This window comes from Anticarsia gemmatalis, chromosome 30, assembly GCF_050436995.1.
Source record: "Anticarsia gemmatalis isolate Benzon Research Colony breed Stoneville strain chromosome 30, ilAntGemm2 primary, whole genome shotgun sequence".
Lineage (NCBI taxonomy): Eukaryota > Metazoa > Arthropoda > Insecta > Lepidoptera > Erebidae > Anticarsia > Anticarsia gemmatalis.
In genome coordinates this window covers 572,654-588,168 of record NC_134774.1, presented here as the reverse complement: position 1 = coordinate 588,168, position 15,515 = coordinate 572,654, and the positions used below count along the sequence as shown (strand labels likewise).

Genomic DNA, 15,515 nt, shown 5'->3' with positions numbered 1-15,515 from the left:
CCTGCTATTCGTGTCCAATTAATATTAAAGGCATCTAGATCGTCACGCCAGCGCTTCTTGGGTCTGCCCCGACGGCGACGTCCCTCTGTAGGCACCCATTGCGTGCTGATCCGTGCCCATCTACCTGGGTGCATGCGGCTGACGTGACCGGAACAAACAATCATATTTTTGTAGTTGTTTAACTAAAATAGGTTTATAGTGTGTTTATGAATAAGAGGGTTATTGACCAGGTGTTTTATAACGTAATCTATTCTTTCACAGGTCCACACACGCCTCACGTACCTCCGTCACCTGATCGTGTCGCTAGCGCAAGCGAGGGACATAGACAGAACGCTTCTGATCTTCTCACATGACTATTATGATGAGGAGATCAATGCACTTGTCAGAACTATTGATTTTACTAAGGTAAGTCGTTTTTGAACTAGCATTTCTTACTTTTTTACGATTTAGCCATTTACGCCAAGACGATTTAGCTATGAAAAAGATTATGTGTGTCTGCTTTAAAGGCACGGAATAACTAATAAAAGAGGAAGGGGCATGTGGGCCTGGCTATACCTACCCTAGTACTAACCTAAGAGATGACACTAAAAGCACGTAGATACAATTCCGACATAAAGCACAAAGTATTAGTGCAAAATACGACTCTAACGTCATTGAAATATGGCTGGTCATTTTAATTTGTAAAAGCCGTTTATTCCTTTTCATATTTCAGTGTGCGTTAAATGTCATCGGCTGAGTTTGGCGACAGACATCTTGAGACTTCTTGTGTTAGTTATTCCGTGGTATGCTTATAAAATTCCCCGGGACACAAAAGTACTAAGAATTGCTCTACGGAACGACTTTTAAAATAAAATTTATCTTAGGTGAAGAGCAAAAAAAAAAACCAGTTTTCTGGAGACCACAGCTCAATTTTAACTTATTCTTCTCGTTTCCAGGTGATGCAGATATTCTATCCATACTCAATACAGACCCATCCTAGAGAATTTCCTGGAATGGATCCTAACGACTGTCCCAGAGACGCTAAATTTGAACAGTGAGTATATTAGCCCATTACTGTCCCGCTGCTGGGCAAGGGTCTCCTCCCGTAATGAGGGAGGAGCAAGAAGACCCCTTGTACCTTGGTTCTGGTCCCTTTTCCCTTAGACTATTGTTCCACGTCCCTTGTCCCTCGGTGCCTGTCTCTTAGACCATTGTGATTGTGACCTGGCTTTCGATGCATTGACCGTTGTCTCTTGCCACCTGCCCATAATCGCTTGGACCCTCGGACTATTGGCCCTTTTCCTTTAGACCTTTGTTACGTTGACCATTGTTGCTTGTGCCTTTTTGTTTGGATCCTTGTCCCATAGACCATTGACCCTTCTCTCTTCTCCCTTGTCCGTTGGTCACTTATCCCTTGAACCCCCAGACCTCTGAACCTCTAGACCCTCGCTAAGAGTCTTTCAGACAAAGAAACATGCATATAACCTATTTTTCTTAACTTTCAGAGCAGTGAAACTAAAATGCAACAATGCCCTCCACCCGGATTTGCACGGACACTACCGAGAGGCGAAGTATACTCAGACCAAACATCACTGGTGGTGGAAAGCTAATAGGATCTTTAATCAATTGTCGTGTACCAATGGGCATACAGGTAAGAATTATTTATTATTTACTAGTGAACCCGTGGTTTCGATCGCGTATAACTCAGGAAAAATAAAAGTTGACTTTCAAACACCTATTCTTACCCGCTAGGGAATGATTTTCTAAAAATATATTTTTACTAGCTGACCCGCGCTACTTCGCTTGCGTCACATAAGAGAATCATAATTTTCCCCGTTTTTGTAACATTTTGTACTGGTACTCTGCTCCTATTCGTCGTAGCGTGATGATATATAGCCTATAGCTCTCCTTAATAAATAGGCTATCCAACAGTAAAATATTTTTTCAATTCTCACTATTCGTTTCTGAGATCAGTGCGTTTAATCAAACAAACAAACTCTACAATTTTATAATATTTGTATGATTTACTAGTGGACCACAATTTAACCCGCCTTCCGAAACACGGAGGAGCTTGATATGTACATATAAGATGGTCACCCATCCACAGGGCAACCTCGACAAACGTAGCTTCACCTCAAAGATCGATCTGTCGATCGTTGTTAATTAAGCCACGAGCTCCTCTGACTACATTATTCTTAACATAAATTATTTGTTCCCCAGGTATGGTAGTCTTCCTCGAAGAAGACCACTACGTGGCTGAGGACTTCATCCATATGCTATCGCTCCTCAAGTCCACGGCAGACAGGAGCTGTCCACACTGCGAGATATTGTCTCTGGGGACTTATCTCAAGACTTATCAGTACCATGTTAATAGTGATAAGGTAAGAATGTGATGGGTTAACTTAACTTGCGTAAAAAACATTTGCGCAAATTTTTTTAGTTGTTTTCTTTTGTGTTAGGTGGGATCACGTTGACTTGCGCAATTATGTTAAGTCTTTGGTATATTGTGTTTGGGATTTGATTTTTTTTAATGCGGAAATGGTTAGCGCAAAATTGTTTTGTGCAAAAGCAATTTGCGCATTGTTTTTGTGTTTAAGTATGGGTTAAAGTTTATGTTTTTGAGTTCTTTAATGTATGTTTAATTTTAAAGGGGTATTATTCTTTCGATACTAGGTATGAAAAATATAAGCTTACAGTTACAGATTTTCTGATGGGATTTTTTTTTGTGTTTATCTAAATGCTTTTCAACACGGTTTTGTTAGTTAATTTATAGAGATTTTTTTCGTGTTATTTTGTAGACGATTTATTTTAAAGATTTTTTACAGCTTTTGTTTTTAACAAAGTTTAAATCACGTATAGTTGACACAGTGTGATATTTTTTATTGCAAATTTAGGTTTGTGCAATCAATTCACAATAACAGTAACTGTTATTCGCTTACACAAAAGATATAAAACGAACCAACGAAAAATGCAGCTTCAAAAATTTGCACAAAAAATTGCGCAAGCCAAAATTTGCGCAACACTTGCGCAATCGCCGCCATATTTTCTATGTATGTTTGTATGTGTGTAACAGAGGAAAAAACATCAGAATCTTAACTATATACAACAAGTGAGGAGCGCCAATGAACAACGAAGGAAGAACGAGCCACAAAGCTGGAACTTTCAACTGTATCCGAACCTGTATACTCACACTCAAAAGGTTGTTACTACTGCACTAAGGGTAGTTATACTCAACATAAAAAAATATTTTATACACTCATTTAAAGTTTTAATCCTATTACGACATATTTTTGAAAATACAACCCCTCTTTTTCCTATTCAGTCACCAGTCTGACCTCCTTGCAAAATTCTAAGACAACTGGTTCATCCATATTTAGCTGTGAAAGCGAAACACTCACTAAACCTAAATCTCTGTTATAACTCCGAACTGAAAAAAAAAATATTTAAGAAAACCTGTTGAGGCGTTTTTGAGTTTATCGCACGAATTAAGTCGATATCTTTAGGAAGACCTTGTTTTATCATGTGTAGTCTTCTTTGCAATTTATGACTAACTAAATGATTGAGTATAACTATTCTACAGTCTAAGAATGTAAATAATTTGACATGTATTTAATTAAATGACATCTCTATTGATTGCCTTTGGAAATCTTCGATAAATTAACTATAAAATCAGGCATTTTGAGTCCGATGACTTCTCGAAACGAATATTTGTGCGATCCACAAATGATTGTTTCAGGTCTGGTTGTACTTTGCGTCCGTTGTTTGTATGTTTGTAAAAGTCTTTAAAAAAGAGCAGTTCTTAGTGCGTGAGTTGTCTTTTCTTTTAGTAAATATCGAAGATTTCTGAGGCAATAAATAGATTATATTTTAACAGTTTAATAGAGAGTCCTAACATGCACGATTTATGTAGTTTTTTATAGTAATTTACAAAATAAAGTATCTGTATCAAACAGGTCACCGTCAGCTGTATAAGCCAGGTCACTGATGTTCTAAATTCTGTGTGTTGTATACCTCCAGCCGCGAACCTTACATACAAGACTCTCTACTAAGTTGTTTCATTATATTAGGTCGGGGAAAAAGTCTTTTCGCATTATAGTATGTATGAACTTGCAATAAAATCTTTTCTCTACACAAAAAAAGCTCGATATTTGGGTACCTCACGAGCTCACTGAAAGAAACCTAATGAACCGTGTACTCATTTGTGATTCTTGAAGCCAAAGAGATTTTATTACAAGTTCATACATACTATAATGCGAAAAGACTTTTCCCCCGACCTATTAGTTAATTTTAACTAAAGCTAAGCATCTTGGTCTGCAGGTAAATAATTAGTTCTTGCATGGCACATACGCTTGACACTAGTATTTTTACAGGAATGTTTCAGCGCGAATGGTATCGTCACTTCGCGTATATAAATTTATAATTGTAACCCATTAATGTTCCACTGCTGGGCAAGGGTCTCCTCCCGTAATGAGGGAGGAGTTAGGCCTTGAGTCCACCACGCTGGCCGACTTTGTATACCTTCTAGAACTGTTCTAAACAACTCTCAGGCATACAAGGTTGCATCACGATGTTTTCCTTCACCGTTGGAACGAGTGATCATTATTTCTGATACACACATAACTTCGAATAGTCATTGGTGTGTTGCCTCGGGTTCGGACCTTTGTTTGTGTATTAGAAATAATTATCACATGCTCTAACGGTGAAGGAAAACATCGTGAGGAAACCTTGCATGCCTAAAATTTGTTTAATACATTTATTGAGGGTATGCAAAGTCCCTAACCCGCACTTGGTCAGCGTGGTGGACTCAAGGCATGACTCCTCCCTTATTGGGAGGAGACCCTTGCCCAGCTGTGGGACAATAGTGGGTTGAATAAATGAACGATTACCATTCGCGCAATTTATAAGCATTACTGTAAAATTAATCTTATTTTCACTAGCTAGCGTCACTTGCAATTTAATATAAACTTCTTATTGTTAAATAAAAAGTCGGTGTTATGGTACTATACTGCATTTTACAAGCATGATGCAAAATATATAGCTTTTTTGTCATATGTACAGTGAGTGTAGGTAACTGTATATATGACACAGAAGAATTGTGGTATGCAAGGACTATTCTTGTAAATTTAAAGTAAGTGGTTGAATTCAAACAAAAAGAACACATTGACACGTTCATGACATTTGACACTCTGATTGGTCCGCTCTAAGCTTTTCACCAATCAGAGGACTCAACGCGGTAAACGATTTACCCCCGGTTTCTGAGGTACATTTAGCGGTAGTTTATCTATTCAATAGCGTTTTTTATATGAGTTTAAACGCTATTGAATAGATAAACTACCGCTAAATGTAGCACAGAAATCGGGGGTTAAAAGCGTTAACGAAAACGACTTACAAATCACTTTTTGTGCGTTGTAAGACTTGCTTCACATATATTCGGTTCGGCATGAATCGGCCTAGCCGGGCGACAAAACTGAATATATGTAGATGAACACGATCGACACAAGCCGAACAAGTGAGTCGAGTCGGTTTTGTTGTTCGATCAATATTGACGAACCGAATGTGTGTTCTTACTTGAAAACGACCACTTATTTTCACAAGCTTAATTTCTTAGCTGTTATAAAATGTATGATGCGTGCTATTGCATGCGACTATGCCCTTACACCGCAGTAACTTTTTGTTGAGCAACATATTAACATGACAACAATTATGCCGTCAAAAACATCCTGTAAAAAACACCAAATCTCGCAGCTCAGTCTCTCTGCCGTAAAAAGTTGTGAGATCTACGTAATACCAAGTCGATTAATCTATTTAGTCTCTACTTAAAGGACCTTCTGTCTTAAGTTATTATCATGCCAATATTAAAAATATTTTACGTTTAAACCAAATATATCGACCTGGCCATCGCATGAAAAGACAAATTCGCCATTAAAAGACTAGAATGTGGTGATCGCCATGCCACGACTAATGCATCGGGGGTTCAATTCCCACACGGAACAATTATTTGTGCGATCCACAAATTATTGTTTCGGGTCTGGTGGTACTTTGAGTCCGTTGTTTGTATGTTTGTAAATGTCTCGACACAAGAGCAATTCTTAGTGCGGGAGTTGTCTTTTAAAGATACTTTGCTCTGCAAAAAGTAACTGTTTATATAATACACTACGCTGTATGCTCTAGACTATCTGCTATTTATAATGTAAATAGATATATATTAGGTCGGGATAAAAGTCTTTTCGCATTATAGTATGTATGAACTTGTAATTTTTTTTTTCTCTACACAAAAAAGCTCGATATTTGGGTACCTCACGAGCTCACTGAAAGAAACCTAACGAACCGTGTACTCATTTGTGATTGTTGAAGCCAAAGAGATTTTATTACAAGTTCATCCATACTATAATGCGAAAAGACTTTTTTCCCGACCTAATATTTAGTTAATATACCAGAAATAATTAATTTATTTAGAACAATAGCTTGGTTTTAAGGTTGTTGAATAAATGCATTTTGTTATACTGTTAAAAAACTGTCGCTTTGAATGCAAAGTAAAAAATATATAGTGCTTTTTATGTTTATATTACTGTCCCACTGCTGGGCAAAGGTCTCCTCTCGTAATGAGGGAGGGTTAGGCCTTGAGTCCACCACGCTGGTTAAGTGCGGATTGGAATATTTGTCTCTTTAACCCTCGGTTTCTGAGGTACATTTTTGAGGTTGTTTATCTATTTAACAGGGTTTTTGTTATATGAGTTTAAACGCTATTGAATAGATAAACTACCGCTAAATGTAACTCAGAAACCGGGGGAAGATGACATATTACTGTCCCACTGCTGGACACGAGTCTTCTCTTGGGATAAGCGGTAAGGTAAGTCTGCCTAGCGAACAATGTATGGAACTTTGTATGCCTCTTAAAACTGGTTAAAGTAACTTTCAGTAATTTTGCCGTTAGAACAAGATTATTTCAATACACAAAACTTTAATAAGATTTTGAACTATCGCATATGTTATATGCCAATGCGTGTCATCTGTCCTCAACAAAAAAAAACCTTTTGATAAATTAACTTTTGCGCAAAAGACTTCTGTAAGAAAATGCGCAAGTCACTTGCTTGTGGACACGGCACCATATAATATTATCACTTATTTTATAAGTGTACATTTCTTGAGGGCATGCAATTTCCCCAACCCGCACTTGGTCAGCGTGGTGGATTCAAGGCCTAACCTATCCCCCTCGTTAGGGAGGAGACCGTTGCCCAGCAGTGGGACAGTAATGGGTTAAAAAAATAAGGTATCTAAATGAAAGAGATCATGGGTAAACAACATTTAAAAAGCACTATATATAATGTATATTTATTATGTTTCTACTAAGCTAGCTTTAAACTAAGGTAATGGTTTTGGAGTGCATGTGTTGAAGCATGCGTGTGTATAATAATATTAAGAGATTAGGTGTTTTTACACATACGCTCTTTCGCGTGAAACAACAAAGGAAAGAGCGCATCTGTCATCTGTCAGACGGTACACTCTTTGCTCAAGTTTTTTATTTATTTATTTTTTATTTATTTAAACTTCTTATACAATTTGTATAAAGGCGGACTTAATGCCAAAGGTATTTTGTGCCAGTCTACCTTGGGGTGATGCAGAGATTAAATTTTCTTCGCGGGCTTGACAGATGAGTGCGGCGCGTGCTCTTTCCGTTTTTGATTCACGCGCGTAGGAGTGCGTGTGTAAAGGCACCTATTGTCTAGCAAAAGATGGACCTTGCTGCGAAAAATATTTGTTATGTTTTTCAAACTAACGCTAATTTCAGGGTTCCTGTTTTGTTAGCTAAGCTACAATATGTTTTCTTTGTGTCTTATTTAATAAGAATTCTTATTTTTTACCTTATATTTAATTTCAAATATAACCGTGTTTTGAAGATAAGTTTAATACAAGAGTTTAGTTCTTAAAGATTATCGGGTGTCTGTTAAAAAGTCATTCAGTATGGAAGTGGGGGTCATAAATCTACTTGTAGTAGAGAGTTTGTAAAGCCTTTGCCTTAACTCGCCGGTCATACCAGTATGTCCTAATCAGTTGACTAATGTCAATAAAACTGGCCACTGAAGCTAAATATAGGCCAGAATAATAATTATAGTGGAGACGGCCTCCCCAGCGCAGTGGTTAGGGTCACTACACCGTTACCTTTGCGCCGGGAGAACGTGGGTTCGATTCCCACACGGAACAATTAATTGTGCGACACACAAAGTTGTTTCGGGTCTGGTTGTACTTCGTGTCCGTTGTTTGTAAGAGTTCCCGCGACATAAGAGCAATTCTAATTGCGGGAATTGTCTTTTTAAAGAAAAAGATTTTACAAATATATTTTTAAAATATTTCTATTTTAGATTCAAAAGGAATATCTCCAGGAATATAATTCTAAAACGGTAATAGTGTGTTCGTTTTTTGACCCTAAATTGCCCCGCTTTGGGTCTACTCTCATTATGAGAGAAGTCAGACTATAGTCCACTATAAGTCCAAATATGATTGGAAAACGTAATTTTTCATAACACAAATATTGTACTAACTTTTACTCCCAATTTTCTTAAAGACTGAGAAACATGACAGTGTTTCCCGCTATAATTTAAACTTCCATACTTAAAATGGATGCTAAATCCCGCGAAATAGCAAACTAAAAATTTACTCGTTAAAAAATATACACCCTGTATAACAGTGTTACCTGTAAATAGCCTCGCTTGTAAGCATGCTGTATAATAATAGACTTACTTTAAAGTATGTTGCCAGTTAAAGAGAAAAAATATTTCTTGATAATCATAATGGTATAATATGTTAATATTGATATTTTTTCTATGTATTAAGGTCGGGGAAAAAATCCTTTCGCATTATAGTATGTACTAGCTGACCCGTGCGGCTCCGCTCGCGTGAATTTCGTACTGTTGCTTATTCGTTTGAGCACGCGAATTGCGAAGCACTCGATACACCTAAAAATGCTAACAACTCTTTTGTCATCTAATGGTTATTTACGAAAGGGACCCGAAGGGCACACAATGTGACACAGGCTCAGGCAGGCCTGATTTCCTGTGGTTACCTTCTTTTCCGCTCTCGTCTGTATCCGTACCAGTTTACAGTGTAAAATATAATACCTTATTATAGACTGACCATTGCTTACCCGTCTGGATTCAGAATATTATAATAGGTACAGACAGACCTATCTGCGCCGGAGCTCTTCACACGCGTAATAATGTTTACTTGCGATGATACGTCCGAAACCGCGTAACCCGTAATTATTTTTTATATATCATCCGTTGTTTATTTTTTAAAACTTACCACGTAGTCTGTTTCATAGCTATCCAATTTATTTCCTTAATGCAACCAATTAATTTGGTTATGTGTTTCGAACAACAACGCCATCTGTTAGTTGCGGCGAACAACGACAACAAACGAAATTACTCGATTGCCATCTAGGATATCCCGACCGCACCGGACCCACGTAAACCAACATTTTTGTGTAATATATCATACAACATTTATGTTTAAAAATCTTATAAATGTATAGCATGTTTCAAAGGTATTTTTTTTACAATAAAGCCATCAAAACAAATTAATTAGAAAAAACATGCTTTGTTGCGAGCTATAACGCCATCTATTGGTTGGTGCTAACAACAGGTATCGATACGGCAGGCGCCGCGTTAACTTTATGCGAATGTTGTGAAATGGATTGTAACGCCATCTATGGTCTCTATAGGGAAACGCAGGTTCAAACGATTTCTACGTATATTTTTAAATTTTCTAATTTTTTTTGAAATTTTATGCTATAAAAAGTATCCTAGAACATGCTCCACTACTTAATCTATGCATATACCAAATTTCAGTGCATTCTATCCGGTAGTTTTTACGTGATAGCGTCACATACAGACGGAGGACAGACAGACAGACAGACAGAAAAGAAAATTATAAATTGCAGATTCGGTATCAGTATCCGTTACTAAACATCCCCCATTGGTTTTTTTTTAAATATATTCAATGTACAGAATTGACCTCTCTACAGATTTATTATAAGTATAGATATAGATGAACTTGTAATAAAATCTTTTCTCTACACAAAAAAGCTCGATATTTGGGTACCTCACGAGCTCACTGAAAGAAACCTAATGAACCGTGTGCTCATTTGTGATTCTTGAAGCCAAAGAGATTTTATTACAAGTTCATACATACTATAATGCGAAAAGACTTTTTACCCCAACCTAATATATACACATTTCATTCAAGTCTGAGTTTATGAAAGAAATATTCTATCTTTAGTATATTTAACTCGAAAACTGGCAACACTGGCATTTTGCAATGGCAACAATATTTTAGGCAAAATTCTATGATATTAGTTTAATAGTAGAATAAAAGTTCCTGAAGATTTATGGTTAGAAATTATTAATTTGTAAATATTTTTTTGTAGAGGTATTGCAATGGTTATGGTCAATGTCATTTTACGAAAATTGTATCGGGTGCTAAAATTATAAAAATATTTCGATTTTATTTGCACTAATTATTAAAACTACACCAACTTCGAATAAATCTTGTGTTTTACAAACATACAAATACAAAGTAAATACAGTCTAGCCTTTTTTCCGAATATGTTGGAGTCGGCTTCCAGTCTCACCGGATTACCAGTATTTTACATAGAGCAACTGTCTATCTGACCTCCACAACACAGTTACCTGGGTTATAACACGATACCCCTCGGTAAGACTGGTTGTCAGACTTTCAAGCTTCTGACTACTGTTAACGACTGTCAAAGATCTTTGAAAATGACAGCCGGGGCCACAAAAACATTTCGCGTGATTATTTTAGCACCCGGTGCAATTATAGAGGCATGACAAGCATTGTAGTGCTGACATATAAGTCAATCAAGCATGCAAATAAAAGCTTCTTAAAAACCAATCACTATTAGTTATTTAATAATGTAAATATTAGGTAAGCTTAGTAGTATAATTAGATAGTTTAGAAATAAAACTTATTGCTTTTTAATCGCAAATTTTCAACATGTCTACCTGTCAAAATTTCCCGCCAAAATTTGACAGCTTCAAAAATTGCCAGCCTAATAAAATGAAACTAATGTTGCCACGTTTTAATTTCAAATTCTACCAAAATGTTGCTTTATTTTAACACCTTTTTGATAATTAATTTACTTTTTAGGTGGAAATAACTCCATGGCATTCAAGCATGCATAACATGGGTTTCGCCTTTAATAGAACAGTGTGGAACAATATAATGGAATTGCAAGAACAGTTTTGTGAATACGACGATTATAATTGGGACTATTCGTTGTTGCATTTGTCTCAGAACAGGCCGGGGAAGGAAAAGTTTAAAGTTATTGTTTGTAAAGGGCCTAGAGTATTTCATATAGGAGAGTGGTAAGTTAATTTTATTATACTATTTTTATTTATATTTATAGCTACATAGTAATGTTTAACCGACTTCATAAGAAGGAGGTAGATTTTCAAATCGACGCAAGATGTATGATTTACCCCCTATTTCCGAGTACATTTAGCGGTAGTTTATCTATTCAATAGCATTTTTTTATATGAGTTTTGACACTATTGAATAGATAAACTACCGCTAAATGTACCTCAGAAACCGGGGGTTTAACGCTCAGAAACAAGGAATTGAAATAGTTGAATTGATGCGATTTTGAAGTCTTAGGTTCGATATTCTCGAGGAAATCGACTTTATTGTTCAACTGAGGGTTTGGCTGCCTCTGTAGTCTGGTGTATGTGACTGCTGATCCCGAGGACTCGGGCTCAGAGTCGGGCAAAATACTATTGGGATTTTATAAATTTCTATTAGCATACCTACTCTCAATTGTAGCCCGGAATTTGATAACGAATTTGGTAAATGACAATAGGCTTGTCACTTATTACATGAGACTAACATTGTTACTGCAAAAAGCGCGGTCTTGTGTATTGATTTTTACAATATCACCTTGTCTGGCTGCAAAAGTATATTGCCTAGTACTATCTTATGCCGGTACTAATTCTATATATGGTATATCATCATAATATACTGTACTAGCTGACCCGCGCAACTTCGCTTGCGGCACATAAGAGAGAATGGGTCAAAATTTTCCCCGTTTTTGTAACATTTTTTATTGCTACTCTGCTCGTATTGGTCGTAGCATGATGTTATATAGCCTTTAACCTTCCTCGATAAATGGGCTATCTAACAGTAAAAGATTTTTTCAAATTGGACCCGTAGTTCCTGAGATTAGCGCGTTCAAACAAACAAAAAAACAAAGTCTTCAGCTTTATAATATTAGTATAGATGATCAAAGTACTGTATTTCTCTTTTCAGCGGCTTCCATCACAAAAAGTCCAATTGCAACGCATCCACAGTGATATCGAAGGTACAAAAGCTACTACAAAACGCTAAACCATATATGTACCCATCTCGGGTCACTGCGTCCGTCACGGCCGGCGGGGCGAAACATAACAAGAAGCTGGTCAAGGGTAATGGCGGCTGGGGCGATATTAGGTAAGCATGTCACTGTTTTTGTTATTAATTTGGAAATATTGACGTTTAAAAAGAGCAAGCCGTGAGTTTCTTGCCGTTTCTTCTCACGAGCAACAGCTTTTCCGAAACGGTGGTAGATAAAAAATATTTTGACGATTTCAAATACTTGTTAAAGTTTATGAAATAAAGAATATTTGACTCTGACTTTGACTTTCTTCTTTACTATACTCCAGTGGCGAAGGGTCAGTTTTTACAAAAGGTAAGCCGGAGCTATTAGTCATTGTCTAGGTATAATACCTACATATTATGTACATCGTAAGAATATCGACGTAAAATTCTGCATAATAACAATATGAGAGTATTATCTACATTCGACTACAGTCTCTTATTTCTCTCTCTACAGTCTAATAATACATAGGTACCTACTTACAGTACTTACCATGCTACCTAATCATGCTTGTTTTGCATTAAGTTACTCTGTCTTCAGTGTAGACACGTAGGTAACACAACAGCACATATTTAAGATAACGTATATCGAACGATTGATGATTGTCTCGCACTGGTTGTTTTATAACATACTAGCTGACCCGCGCAACTTCGCTTGCGTCACATGAGAGAGAATGGGGCATAATTTTCCCCGTTTTTGTAACAATTTTCGTTGCTAATCCGCTCCTATTGGCCAAAGCGTGATGTTATATAGCTTATAGCCTTCCTCGATAAATGGTCAACACAAAAATATTTTTTCAATTCGAGCCAGTAGGTAGTTCCTGAGATTAGCGCGTTCAAAAAAACTCAGCTTTATAATATTTGTATAGATAATAGAACCTCGTAGCTAAGTAACAACCGCGTGCATCCATCTCTAAGGTTAAGCTACGCTTGCCGAGGTTGTTCCGTGGATGGGTGACCATATACTATAATATAATACTCATAACTACTTAAAAGAATATACAATTAAACTAACACGAAATTCTACCAAATGGGTATAATATTAACATTAAATACGAAAATAATGTAATTAAAACTACTTAAAAGAATATACAAACAAATTTATTATAACTAACACGAAATATTTAGTGGAAACTATTTCAAACTAATATCAATTCGAAAAAGTATAACCTCAACTGATTAGAATAACGTAAGTAGCATAATAATCAAATTTCGGTTAAAAATCTCCAAAGTGTAGGCTTACCCAGCTAAGACATAAAACGTAGGTAATGATAGTGCGATTTAATATTGCCAGTAGCGCCATCTAGTGAAAGCGCCAGTGCAACCGCAAAGCGGTGGAGCGGTTTCTTCCGATTTTCGCTGTTTTCCGTGGGAATGAGATATTTTCCCGGAGTAAAAAGTAGCCTATGTCCTTTCTCGGATATCAAAGTATCTCCATACCAAATTTCACGCAAATTGGTTCAGTAGTTTAGGCGTGATTGAGTAGCAGACAGACAGACAGACAGACAGACAGACAGACAGACAGAGTTACTTTCGCATTTATAATATTAGTATGGATTATACAAGCAATTTAGAATGTATTCATCAACAATAAAATATCAAACACATTATGGATAAACGCAGAACACTTTAATAGAAATGAGTTTAACCTATAAATCTGACAAAATGAAAATTTACTCGAATAGAAACATGCAAAACAATTACCGTAAAACGGGGTGAATAGAATTCGCGGGGTGAATAGAAAAAAAATCAGGAAAGTTTTCAAGCCCAATGTTTGAGTACTCCTCGTTTAAGAATTTTGTTCAAATTTGAAATGATTACACGTCGATATTACTTCTCTGCGGTGTCATAATTGTTTAAATGTTTAAATTGATATTTATACCCAAAAAATTGCTTCAAAGTCAACCGTCCTCGAATGCCTTAATGTTCCATACATTTTTTTCAAAACTTTGTATTTAAAGTGGGATTTCTTTTCTAATGAGTTGTTTGGAGTGTTTATCTCTTTAGGTGTATATTTATCTATAAAGATACAATATTGTTAACTGAAAAAACGTTTTAAAACACAATTTTTCCATTCACCCCTTTGGTCGTTTCGATTCACCCCTATCGCTGGGTGAATAGAAATTGATCATTTTTTTAATGAAATATCGTAAAACTATGCATATTTTTGGACAAATATGGTTTTAACTCTTTCTTCATGGCGCCGGACATGATATAAAACAACCTGACAATAAAAATAACAAGTTATTCGCTACAAATTTTTAGGACAAAGTTGAAAATTGTTTCTATTCACCCCGTTTTACGGTACTCTTTAATACACTGATACGTTCACAGTTATGCATAAACATTTAATAAGGAATAATGTTGTAATAAACACAAATATTCTAGTTTGTTATAGAGCGCGCGAAAAAACAGTAAACAAACATAACCTAATGTCAATCTCAGTCAAACTGGTGAACAATGTTCGCCATCTCGCTCTTGCACGCGGCTCGCGCCGCGACAGAAACATGCGTAAGATCATGCGTCCGCCGCGGCGCGGGGCGGCGCGAGCGCTGTAGCGCGAGGCAACCCGCTCTTCCTCCGGCTTGCTCGCCACTATGCAGCGCGGTGTAAAGCGCGATCCAAAAGGTCGTAAGCGACATCGCCGCCATAGTTTTTATTGTACGCGATTCCCGATCAGCGCCTACGGTTTATTTCATTATTATTACTTCACGTTGCGTTTTTAGCGGAGCGTAATTTTTGAAGGGTAGGCGTTTTCGTACTGTTTCGATTAGATTATTGATTCTAGTTAAAGATTTCGCTTTAAATATTGTTTATTATTAATTAATTGTGTATTATTAGGCAAAAGTAAACAATTAATTTAACACTAATATTAAGTCTTTCCAGAAAGGGAAGCCGGTAGGAATCGAGTTGTATGGAGCCTTCGCCACTGCTATACTCCACTTTTTTCTTTACTATTGCTTTCTATACTTTCCGAGCTAGTGGTAGATCCAGTAATTGTAACGACTATCATAAGTGTCAATATTTGACCTGAATGAATAAATTATTTGATTTTGGATTTTTTGACGCGGCTTCAACGATCAACTATCTTTAATGACCAAAGTGTTCGAGCA

At 36.6% G+C, this 15,515-nt stretch overlaps 1 protein-coding gene across 6 annotated transcripts in view; it reads left to right on the top strand.

The window, feature by feature from the left end:
- LOC142985413 (alpha-1,6-mannosyl-glycoprotein 2-beta-N-acetylglucosaminyltransferase-like) overlaps positions 1 to 15,515 on the top strand; it is a 63,580-nt gene that overhangs the window by 41,009 nt on the left and 7,056 nt on the right. For 4 of the 6 annotated variants that reach the window (XM_076133558.1, XM_076133556.1, XM_076133559.1 and 1 more), the window contains 7 exons: positions 262 to 405; positions 936 to 1,033; positions 1,485 to 1,630; positions 2,200 to 2,360; positions 3,053 to 3,178; positions 11,143 to 11,360; positions 12,298 to 12,477. In XM_076133558.1, coding sequence (XP_075989673.1) covers positions 262 to 405; positions 936 to 1,033; positions 1,485 to 1,630; positions 2,200 to 2,360; positions 3,053 to 3,178; positions 11,143 to 11,360; positions 12,298 to 12,477 — 1,073 coding nt within the window. The remainder of the gene's footprint in view (positions 1 to 261; positions 406 to 935; positions 1,034 to 1,484; positions 1,631 to 2,199; positions 2,361 to 3,052; positions 3,179 to 11,142; positions 11,361 to 12,297; positions 12,478 to 15,515) is intronic. The other 2 variants (XM_076133561.1, XM_076133562.1) reach the window with 1 other exon arrangement.